The following is a 12,287-nucleotide window of genomic DNA, read 5'->3' on the forward strand; positions in this document are numbered from 1 at the left end:
AAAAACATTTTATATATGGACTGATTTTTCATAATGTATCTTATTTATATAATGTACAGTGTTTTTTTTGTCACCCACTGTGTTTGTAACATATTTTGTGTGCTGAGGAGAGATCATAAACGGCAGAGAACAGATTTGAGGTCAGGCAGGCAGTTCTCTTGACTCATAGCAGGGGGCGCTCATGATCCCAGACGTTGGTCTTGTGACTCCATATCTGCAGAGCAAGTTAGCCATATAGTATATAAGTAAAGTACAGCAATATATTTATTGTTTTCTCCTCTCTTCCGACGTCAACATGGATGACTATATTTCTACATCTAAACAGTTTCTAAAGTGGATTTTCAATTTAAGCAGGAGATAATAACTAAAGGAAGACCAACACCGAAGCTGAAAGTTTTGCTTCGAGACAGTTTGATGATTCTCAAACAGAGTGATACACAAGAAAAGACATGTTGAGGATAGACTTGGCTTTGGATGAACGGATATTTTTGTGCACAATGAGCGGCACATGGATTTCATCTATAAGTAAAGGTAAGACGGCAATAACATTTTGTTAAGTTTTTTTAATGAAATGTGTGTGTTGTGAGCTACAGTTTGTATGTGTAAATAATTCAGTAAAGAAATGACCCACAAACTACTGATAGATTATCTAATAGCAGCGGTAGCTATTCTACCACAGCAATCATTTATTAATAAAACATTAAGCATAAAAACATACTACTGCAACAAACAGAATGTTGTGTTCTTTGTGCAAAAATATTTGATTGTTTTTTGGTGTTGAACCCTAAAACACAGAACATATAGTGGCAATGTTATCAATTGCTATGGCAACAAGTCTGTAGCTCGTTTGTTCCAGCCCCTTCCCTCAAGCAGGAGGGTGAGGACCATGCAGGGCAAGAAAACCAGGCTGAGAAACCGTTTCTTCCCTAATAGCTACAATGCATGGTTCTAGAAAATTAAAAGTTTTAATAGGTTGCTTTAAACTATATTAAAAACAACCCCCTTGAGACGTAAACGAGTTACTAAACTGACCTCGTTCAGAAACAAGAGCATGTTTCAACAAAGAGGGACAGTGGCCGTCAACAGGTATGCTCTGTGAAACTGGCTGCGAGGCTGCAAAGCTTGGCTAAATCACAGGGGGAAGCACAGTGGGACAACCGGATGAAGGCTGTTAGGAACCAGGCAAATCTTCCTTGATAGATCAGCTTAAACAGAGTTCGCTTCAGTTCTGGACTGAAGCGAACTCTGTCCAGAACTGTGGTCGCTTCAGTTCCCGTAGAGTTCTAACGGGAACTCAAATTACCCGTTAGAGAGCTGGCAGCACATTGGACCCTCTCAGAAGAAATAGAGAAAGGGTGCGTGGGGGTGTTTGGAGCGGGGTGCGTGCACGGCAACACGCTACAGACTCCCCGTCTACCAAACAGTCTGGTAAATTCCTGACTAGAGTACAGATTACCATATCTTGCAATTTTGTGGGATATAACAAAGCTGGAAGAGTGGAAGTTTGTAAAAAAAAATCCTTGTTTGTCTAAGATCTAATTGCTATTCTAAAAATATTTCACTGTTGAATGAAGATCAAACAGTTTTAGAAAGGAAAACAGCAAATAAAATATTATTGGTCTTGCAATCAGTGTAAGCCAAAAATGTTAAGATGGGAAAAAATGAAGGATACTGAAGAGTAGAACAATGTGCGTCTCTGCCACAAACTGGGCTTGGCTGCTCCCATGGATGTAACTCTGAAAACATAGTTAAAAGTTTTAGTTTATGTATAAATTCATCTAATCAGAAAACATCTTTTCTTTAGTTTTTCAAAACTCATATCAAGCATGTTTCAAGGAACATGTTGGAAAAGAGTAATTGCTATATCTAGCAGTTGTTCAAGAAATGAAAACACACTTCTTGTTACAACTCTGCCACTTAGTGGTCGAACTGAGCAAAATTTCCCCAATTTCTTATGTGATCTTTGATTCTCCAACAACATATTTAATTGTCATTATGTTCAAAGGTGAAGTGTGGGATAACATAAACCACAGCCATAATAATATTCAAGATAAATATTCAAGATATGTCCTCATGGTGGTGAACATCTGTACCAAGTGTGGTGTAAATTTGTCAAGCAGTTATACAGATATACATTTTTTGACCCTATAGAGCCACCTATCACCGGAACTGTGTAAAACTGAATGTACAGTAACATTTCATCCCCTACTAGAATCTAAATTCTTGTCCTCAAGTCATAAAATATGGTGAAGATATACTCAGTTAACTTCTGTGCTGGCTACTGCTAAAATGTTTGGTGTTTTGTCACTTGAACAGTTTTCAAAAATTTTCATATTTTGTCCACATTGTTTTAGCGGCTTGGTCCATATATATTATATACCAAGTTTCATATATAAGTTATAATGTGGGAAAAGTAATCAAAATTAGGTTTTGTCGTGATAGAGTATGCTTGGCATGGCCAGCGTAAAAATGTTGCAGAATCATCCAAGGCAGATAACGGATTTTTTCCGGTCGTTTTTTTTAAACGATCGGAAAATTTAAAGCCCGTCCGTCATTTGACAGGTTATAATGTCAAAAGTGCACCCTGACTGGTGCACTTTTGACATTATAGACTTTACGCAAATATTTCATCGCAAAGGCAACTAAAATCAATTAATAAAAGAATCCTTTATGAATATCATCTCATGGTCTCTGAACTAAATGCGTCTTTCTGACCGAGAGCTGACAGCGTGTGGAAGAGTTATGGACCGGACACTTTGGAGCGTCTGGTTAGGAAGCTCATTTCTAACCTTTGGTTGAAATGACCCGTTTAATTCAAGTCTCCATTACAGACCAGAGAAAACTAAAGAGAATGCAACGTTGTCTTAATCCATTTACAGTCTAAACAGAGGAGCCGGCAGTTTATCTTGAGGAAATAAATGAAGGTGCAGAAGTTAATTAGACTCAAACAAGAGGAATTTGTGAAGCTGTGTTCAGACCCCAGCAGGTAAAGTGCTTGTAATTTAAGTGGAGTCGTTTAATTTAATTTATTATAAGTTATTGGGGCCACAGTGATTGGTTTGTGTCACTACAGAGAAAATTTTAGATGCATTTATCTGCTTTATGTGTGATCGGATCTGGATTCACGGTTCAACTAGGTGAACATTTACTAAACTGCATAAATATGTGGCTAAATACCCTATGTTAATATAACGGACTGGTAAAAATAGTACATGATCGATTTTTTTTTAAATGTTGTCGGTCAAGATGACAGATAACAAAAAAGTCTAGCGCGACCTCTGATCCAAGGAGTGATTTATCATAAAGTTGTTGAATGTTAGACTCGTTCTTTAGAAGTAACTAGCGAAAACACAATGCCCTTCCAAATAGCATCCCATAGGTATTGAGGGATACAATTTTCTTTGAGTAGCACTAATGTTTTTCTATTAAACTGCCATATTAGATTTTTCCAGCATTTTCTGCTTCTTTTGAACAATACGTTTTAGAAGAGAATAATAAGCAGAATAACAAATAATGAAAAATCTGCACAGATTCCCTGCTCCGCTGGAGAAGGCAAACAACATCCTTTGCATTGACTGTGCAGCTCACTCCATGGGCTTTGAACCCAAATAAAGCAATCTGTGAATTGTCATTCTATTATTGTAACTTCACCAGCAGCGGAACTTGCTTTCATCAACAATGTTCATAGAATTATTTTTTCCTCATGTATTTACGCCATGTAGTGTGATGGATGCTAATGCCAAAGGCCAAAATAGGGGTGGAGAATACGCATTCAAACCAATGGTGAAATGCATAACGAAGATCTCATTGCAACCAAAATTCAACAAGAGTGCAATTAACCAGTACAAGAATACACTATGCCACTCTTAATCTTATTTTTTAGAGGTGTTACTAAACAATATGTTTCTTTATTTTTTAGGGTTTTTTTTATTCTCACCACTTGTCCGGTGTTGGGGTTCTTGTGTGCATACGGTGGTCCTCTGATATGGTTCCACATTTGGCCAGAAGTCATTATCAAGGTAAAGCACTGAAGCAAAAAAAATAAAAAAATTAATAAAAATAGTCCCAGCATCTTATTAAAAAGATATAAATAACACTAAATTATTCACATCTCATCACATTTCAAGGACAAACTGCAGCAAATTTTGGGTGGATTTTATGTAACAAACCTATGTTGCATACTAATTTTACCTCATGAACTTGGTTTGCATAAGAAATTTCAGCGAAACATTGCAAGTACTTTACACTGTAAGAGCATGAAACAAAAATAAAAATCATCACATTGCAGTGACATAAAACGTAATGTAATGAAAAGCTGGAATACAGAATAAAATTTATATCTCAATGAATATTAATTTAGGGCAATTCTAAACATAGGTTTTTATGGAGTGAAAATAGTCTCAAAATATCTGCATGTGTAAAAATATCTGTGTGTGTGTAATACTGGATTTGTAACTCGTATAAGCATCTTTGTGTGTAACTTTGGACAGTTGTGTCTGCGAAACATGATTTGTAAACCTTAAAAATAAAATAAACCTTCTCCTATACGCCTACAAATGTTGAAAAAGTATTCACAAGTCACCTGGTACCAGTGGTGGGAAGTACTGTACCTTTGCATGTGAAAGTTACAGCGGTTTGTTTGCTTTGGCAAGTACGCTAAGTTCGCTGCATGGCCATGCCCCCTAAATGTGCTCAAAAACTCACTATTTTGATACCTTTGAATACTTCATCAGTTAACTGCATACTGACCTAAAATGAAGCCAATAACTCAAGTTAGGGGGCGCTGTGGAGCAGTTTGGACATGCCACTTTAGATTCCAGTGAAATCCGAAAGTTTCATGTAGGGTACAATTTTGGATTGCGGCGCTTCCGATGCAAAGGCCTAACATGTATAGGTGTGTGATTGTTACCAGTGCAGAAAAGGCCCAAACGTTCTTGTTAAAAAGAAATTCCAAATTATTCCTTCGTAGATATGCCAATCCACCAATCACAGCCAGGAGAAAGCCCAACAAGAGAGGCCCTGCGTAGTTGGGTGGACGAATGACACGGATCTAAGACAGAAAAACATGACAAATTATTTTTTCAATTAAATTATGCCATATTACCCTTGTATTCAATATTTGGCGGTACTTTAGATTTATTCAATTACAAAAGCACTGCAATCAGTAACTTCACGTCAGATTTGCTATCACTAAACCCAAATGCTTACTTGAACATCTGTCCTGTCTGCCACCCATCTAGCCAACTGGTCGGCAGAAAACCCTCTGACCTGCAGCTCATAGGTGTCTGATCGGCGAGGTTTCCCTTTGGGTGGGAAGTGGAGGAAGGTTGGAGCAGAGTTCATATTAAGCTGCAGAAAAACAGAAAAAATTTGGCATGTGTATGTGAGGGCTTATACACAACTTAAGTTCAACTTAAATTTACTGCTGCTTAAAATCAGAATCCAAGGTTCCCCCAGAAAACTTGCTAAACCCAATGGTAGGAGGTCTAGGGCAGTCCCAATAGACCAATCATATTTTTGTGTAAATATGTTTAAAAGTTGTCAGGAATTGTAATAACATGACTAGGAATAATAGGAATTGTAATAATATGTAAATACATATTATTGGAAGACAGTGCTGACAATGCTTAAGCACACAACTACAAAGCAAACACAAAAATCTAACAATGTTTTTCTTTGCTCTTCAGTTAATCCTACTTAAGTAATCAGCTACTGGCTTTGTCTTAAGACAAGCTATCTAATGCTGGTCACACTCAGAGGGAACTCAGCAGCTGCTTGGGCCCCCCCAAGACCTTCAGCAGCCCCCAAATGCTTGAATTTTAACAAAGACCATAGATCTAGAATTTAAATACTTGTTTACTGAGAAAGACAATGCTATTAAATATGATTTAATGGTTTTCCACAAAGATGAATTAAAAGATTTTAAATTACTTAACTTTTAAATTTAAGATTTAAAGAAATAGACAAGTTTTCTTTGTAAAAGTGCAAAGAATACTCTTCATAGTTTGATTGCTGTTACGATAGTTACAATCTGATGATGAGTTTAATCGTCGTGTTTGTATTTAAATCCATCTGAGCAAATAGCCAATTATCACTGATTGCTTTAAAGCTTCGCCAAATCAGAACACACTTAAATCTCTCACACTGCACCAAATCTGTATTGAACTGCTGTTAATAGTAGTGATGTTCTTAGCAGAAAAAGGGGCCTCTAAAGTATATTCACATAAAATCTTGGTCCAGCCCTAGTCACATTTACAAGTAAAAGAAGTTAAAAGAAAAATTACCTTAAATTGACAAGTATTTGTATGTAATATACTTGGGGTACAAAATTCAAGTATTTATTGTATTAAGTCTTCTTTGTCCAGTAGAGTCTGCCGCTTGGTAAGTTGTTTTCACAATCATGTGGGAAAAATATTACAAATACATCAAGTAAACAACTCCAGTTTATGAATTATTATCTCACCATCTGAAAGACATCAGATCCTTCATCAAAATCCACTGATGCAAAGAAGATTCTGTTAGTAAAGGCAGAGGAATAGTGCCAGGAGTTAGCTAGCACATGGAACTCCTCATCAGCTTGTCTGAAAAAAGAAAAAGAAAAGTTACATTCAAATTAAAGTAGTATGTGTCACAATTCAACGTCGCTGGAGAAAAAACGGAGAAGACAAATTTTTGGTTGGACAAGTCAAAAGAATCAATATGATTTAATGAAAAACCTCAAAATCTGAAGAAAAAAAATATTCACAAAGACTCCACAAAAAAAAGGAGGATTTACTTAACCTTAAGCAATCTCTCAGAACCAGTTTTTTCAGCCAATATGTCCTCAAAGGACACTGTGTGGCATTTTTTTATATGTCTGTACTCCAACAACATGAATAAAATGCCCACATTATTTCCCCAAAATGTCAAGTTCTGCAAATAGTGATCCACTCCACTGACTGAACCAGGACACCATGTCCCAGGTAGCAAGTATATGTTCAGACAATGTTTAGTGTATGTCCCCAGAAAGCCAAATGTTCACCCACTATGAAAAAAATGTTTTTTCAGTGAATGTATTCAATCAGCTTTTATATCTATTAAACCTTTGTGGCCATTTATTATTTTTCACCAAGTCTCTATTTCTGTCTTATTAAAACAAAGTGTGCATTTACTTGTAAATTTATTTAGTTTTAAAAAACTTCCATATTGCACTTAGGCAATCCAAAGGGATCCTTTGCCTAGCCTTATTCTGTCCATAAAAAAATTGTGCACTGTGTCCAAAGAAAGGTCAGTATTCAAATAATGGTTTTAGGTCTGATTTTTTTATTTATTTATTTACTTTTCTCCATAATTGTGCACTGATTGTATTGTAATCAAAGGTAAATGTCTCTTTAAGGTATAGTGAATGGTAATTTAAAAACAGCTACATGATGAGTATTATAGCTTTCACCATCTCTAAATCTAGGCTAAAAAACTCACCTGTTTAGAGATGATTTTGAACCATAACACTAACCAACATTTTGATGTGTAATGACAACACTTGGCAAAATGTAATGTTTTAGTTTATGACTGTGTGTTCTATGTGAATGTATTTTTATGATGTAAAGAAATTTGAACGCTTTGTTGCTGAAATTAGCTATACAAATAAATTGATTGACTGATTGAGTAATCTTTTACAGCTCTGGAAGAATACAGTGATTCATAGAACTATTTACATATATGATTGATTTCTTTTTGTGAAGTTAAAATTTCCCCATTTTCTGATTTCACCTTGTTAATTGTACAGTTATTTTCCATTTTTCTTAATTGCCTTGCCAATAATTAATTTCGCTCTTCCCCAAATTCCAAATATTTCTGTTGTGTAAAAATGTATGTCCTGGTAATGTGATTTGACAGTAATTGATTATATTTGTATCTTAGCAATAAAAATATATCGCTAAGGTATAATAAGAGATAAGAGATCATTTTTTATGAGTTTCTGTGCAGGGGAATGTAGCATATCTTTACCCAAACATCTAATTTGTTGCTCTCAGTCCACCAACTCTGCTTGATTCCTTTTCTTCCTTGCTGATTGAAAAGATATAATACTTCCCCTCAAATGAGCTTTCAAAGTTTCCCAAAGTATCGATGGAGATGTTCCAGGACAATCGCTCATTTTATACAAAAAAATAAATCTATTCTTTGATAAATTTACAGAATTCTGGCTTTTCAACAGTTATTGATCTACTTTCCATGTCGTTTCATCTTGATTCTAATGATCTAATTGTAAAGATAAAGAAAGGATGGCGTGGTCGGAAGTGGCTATATCGTGATATTTTACTTCACTGGTACAAGGTAATAATTTCGCATCCACCATTAAATAATTAATTCATGTGGACACATTGTAAACATTTCAGTGAAATGAATAGGCTCACGGCTGTGGGTTAAAAATCCTCCAGCTACCGAACAAATTATAATTTTTTCAGATATTTGCTCAAGAAAATGTTGGCATTAGAAGCCAGAGCTCTACGTGAGGATGAGCTGTCCAAGTATATTTCTAATACAAGGCTCATGTCTCTTGCTATGATTAGGCTAGTTTGTGAAATGTCTGGGATTTGGGCTAGGACATGTTGTAAAAAAGAGTAGAGTCTATTTTGGGGCAATAAATATTAATCAAGCTAATGAGTACAGAATACAATTCCCCAACTAATGTCGGATATCTGGCTTCTGTATTGGATATGTACATTTATATTTATGGGTAAATATTATGGGTAAAAATTCTGGAGGTTTAGAGTCCTTGTCAAATGGCGTTTTGACTAAAAATCTGGATCTTTTTTTCAAATTCCAATCTTTTTTTTTTCTTTCAAAATCTCTTTCTCTTTCTTACTGTTTAGTCAATGTCACATGCTGTAAAGCACTTTGAAATGCCTTGCTGCTGAAATGTGCTATACAAATAAAATTTGATTGATTGATTGATTGATAAAGGGTGCACCTTTTTTGAATAACTTATCCATACCTCTAGCTCTAACTGCGCAAGTAGAATGATAAGCTTGCCCTGTCCACCTGCATCTCAGTTTTATGCACTCATTCTAATTCCACCCCTTCAAACAAAATGCTTGCAGTAAACCTGCAAAGTAAGGCGCGACCCCTCGAAGGAAGTTATAAAGAAAAAAAAACAAAAAAAAAAACAAATCTAAAAGTAACACATAACAACTACTAACTTCTCTTATCATGAACTCAAATAGAGGTTCAAAATAGCTCTGCAAAGCACCAAGCACCGAACACACACAAGTAGTTGAAATTATCTGAAAAGCATAAAAACAGGTTCTATAGGCTGCATATTTCTAAATATCAGTCCACCCCAAAATGTCACTAAAACTTAATGCAGCTGACTATTTAACCAGAAAAAAAATTCTAAACATAAACTTAGTTGGTTAAACATCACAGGACTGTCCAGGCTTTCTAAACCACCAGATTCCAGTCACTTCACATCTACATCAGGTGTCTGCACTGTCTCTACTCAAGCCAAAGTGGAGCTCTGGGCTTCCCTCGCTCTTTGAACATAATTTCTGTTCCTCTGAAAGTAATTCTCTGTTTTGCCATAAAAAGCCCATATCGAACTCACGGTTTGTTCTGAAGTAGCACCATTACTTAACCTGGCCATTCCCTTCCTGTGAAATTCCACTCAAATAAAATCTTGCTTATACAGCAGTCTGGGCATTCTCCCCTTCGTTTGGACTCTCTCCAGTAGATTTTCTACAGGGCCAATCAGTGAACACAAGGAGAAGTTGTGAACATTTGAAACATTTCTGGTGTTTCAAATGTCTGTTTAAAAAGGCTTTCTGACTCCCACAGGGGGCTGTAAGATATTTTTCTACATAATGCGTGTTTTAAAATGCTGATGTTTTCCTTCAATTGTTTTATTGTTGATGTCTTATTGCAAAACCCACTGCATTAAAATTGATGCTCTTACTTTATTCTAATGAAATTTTTACTGCTAAGGTCTCTTTTGTACTTGCATTTATAGTAGAACAAAGTATATTTTTCTTTTTATCATTACTTCCACCAATAATATCATTAATATGAGTAGTTCAGTGAACAATGTCAGCAAATGTTCACTGAACGTGGCGACGTTCAAGGGACGTTGTCTAGCTGTTCAATTCTAGCTATGGTATCGTGAGCTAGATGTGCACAAAATAGAAATAAGCAAATTTAGTCCAATTTTGACTGCCTACTAAAAATATTTTAACCCCACCTTACTCAGTCCAATCACCCCCTCATTTCAGACTGAATGTTGGTTAAAGGCTAAATTTTGATTTAACCCATAAAAGATAGAAAAAAAACTGCAGTTATTTTTATTTAAGGATTTAGAATAGCTTTACTTTGAAAACAACTTTCTGTTGACTATTTAATACTTTTCTCCTTCAAAATAGCATGTAATTTATCTTAATTCCTGGTGACATGAACCGGTAAGAAGTGTAAATTTATTTAATTCCCGACTGGGGACAAAGAAATTAAAAACAATTTAACTATGACAGTTATATCAATGTAGCAGTAGAAGGTGGTAATAATTAATCAGAAATAATAACCTTACTTGCAAACGCCACATTGCCTCTGCGGCTGTAGCGCTGTGAACATGATGAACACGGAGTAGTTTCTTGGAGGAGCCTTGACAAAGCGACGGAATTTCTCTCCATTCATTCTGATGACTGAACGCTTCGAGGTCCAGTCCATCATCTGAGTCACCTTCTCTGATAGCAAAGTCTGCACATGTCACACACACAGACATAAGCTAACTACTGTGTAATAAAAGCATTAACCCTCCTTTCATCTGCTCAGTCAGTGTAAAGAATTATCTTGGAACCGCGGTTTAAGATCTCACACAGAGTCCAACCCAGAAGTTAACAACCACAACTGCGGTTTGTTTAAATGAGAAATAACTAAACTCATGCTGAAACGCGTTAGCTAGCTGTCAAAACAAGAAAAAGACAAACGGCGGTTGTCTTTTAAAAGTTGCCAAGCATGACTCTAAATTTTGGAACTTTCTTCTCTGTATGTTATTAACGACTTCTTACCTCTTTCTTCCTTTGAGCGTCACTGGGCTCATGGCAGAAAAAGAGAATAAAAAGTAGCGTACTATAAAGTTTCCCAAACATTCTACTACACTTTGTACACTCCTGTCAGCTAAGCGCCTGCCCACACTCCAACGCTTCAGTCCTGTCAGGCTCCCATTGGTTGTTTCTTAGCCAACCAGAGACTACAAGTGGAGACGAGAAGTATGAGGATATCATAACAGTACGTCAACGATGCCGCCATATTGTGAGTACTTGTCTAGCTATTTTGGCAGGCAGTTTTAACATAAAATCGGTTTCACCGCAATTACATTCCAGATATCGGAAAATGGTTTATGACTGGACGTAAATTAAGATATTTCATTATATTTTGACCAGACAAAACACCTATTTGAGATATCTCGGATTTCATTCTGACTACTAGAAATAACATCAGATTTACCACTGAGTTGTGTGGAGTCGTCAATTCAAGATATTTACAGTGAAATACTGACTATCTGAAATACATATTTCAGATATGTACAATTAAAGTATTACTAGTCATAAAGTCATTTCAAGATATCTAGTTTTTAGTTTTGACCATTAAAATTAGATACAAAATGCTTTAAAAAGGACAAAGGAAAATACTTGTAGCGCATTAATTCAAATTATTCAGAGATTTTGTAGATAGTGACTGTTGGCAGATAAGATTTTTTGTAAATTTCTTGTATTACAGACTGGAAGTGAATAAACAGAAAATGAGCACAAAACAAAATTTTAGCTTCTTGGACTGGAGCCAAGTTGCCTGCTTAGGTATCTAGAAGGCTATCAGTCAAACCTATTTATCTAGTATATCAGTTGCTGAGGTACACAAGATTGGGGATAAGATTGGCCAATCTCTCAAAGTTAAGGAACTTGGCACCAGTAAAACGGTGCAACCTTAATGCATTGAACTTACTAATACAAAAAAAACAAAAAACAAAAACAAACAAAAAAAATCAAAACAAAAAATTTTTAAACAAAAGTTGGTGACTGAATAATTCCTAATGCTATATTCCTGAAAGTCTTCAAATGTGTCATGAATTGGAAGTCTCAAAACACTGCAGGTGTTGGCCGCAGGATAGCTCCTGCGGAAACGATTTCCATGCGGGGCATAAATAAAATCGATCTGAGGCCTCTGAGGGAAGCCCAGTGGAGGGATTTGGTCCACTCCAAAGACAAAAATCAAAATCACACAAATCGGTTTGTGTGATCGCCGATCACACAAACCGATCATAT

The 12,287-nt window shown here is 35.9% G+C and overlaps 1 protein-coding gene across 2 annotated transcripts in view; it reads right to left on the reverse strand.

Annotated features, from left to right (window-relative positions):
* LOC106936854 (magnesium transporter protein 1) overlaps positions 1-11,189 on the reverse strand; it is a 26,541-nt gene extending 15,352 nt beyond the window's left edge. The window contains exons 1-7 of one of the 2 annotated variants that reach the window (XM_015018087.1): positions 11,034-11,189; positions 10,553-10,722; positions 6,464-6,581; positions 5,209-5,349; positions 4,910-5,050; positions 3,938-4,027; positions 1,673-1,736 (exon numbers count right to left, since the gene is read on the reverse strand). In XM_015018087.1, the coding sequence (XP_014873573.1) occupies positions 1,673-1,736; positions 3,938-4,027; positions 4,910-5,050; positions 5,209-5,349; positions 6,464-6,581; positions 10,553-10,722; positions 11,034-11,114 (805 nt within the window). In that variant the 5' untranslated portion in view covers positions 11,115-11,189. The remainder of the gene's footprint in view (positions 1-1,672; positions 1,737-3,937; positions 4,028-4,909; positions 5,051-5,208; positions 5,350-6,463; positions 6,582-10,552; positions 10,723-11,033) is intronic. The other variant, XM_015018088.1, reaches the window with a different exon arrangement.
* Positions 11,190-12,287: the final 1,098 nt, after the last annotated feature.

This window comes from Poecilia latipinna, unplaced genomic scaffold (genome assembly GCF_001443285.1).
Source record: "Poecilia latipinna isolate Pla-1442-1.1 unplaced genomic scaffold, P_latipinna-1.0 Scaffold2226, whole genome shotgun sequence".
Taxonomy (NCBI): domain Eukaryota; kingdom Metazoa; phylum Chordata; class Actinopteri; order Cyprinodontiformes; family Poeciliidae; genus Poecilia; species Poecilia latipinna.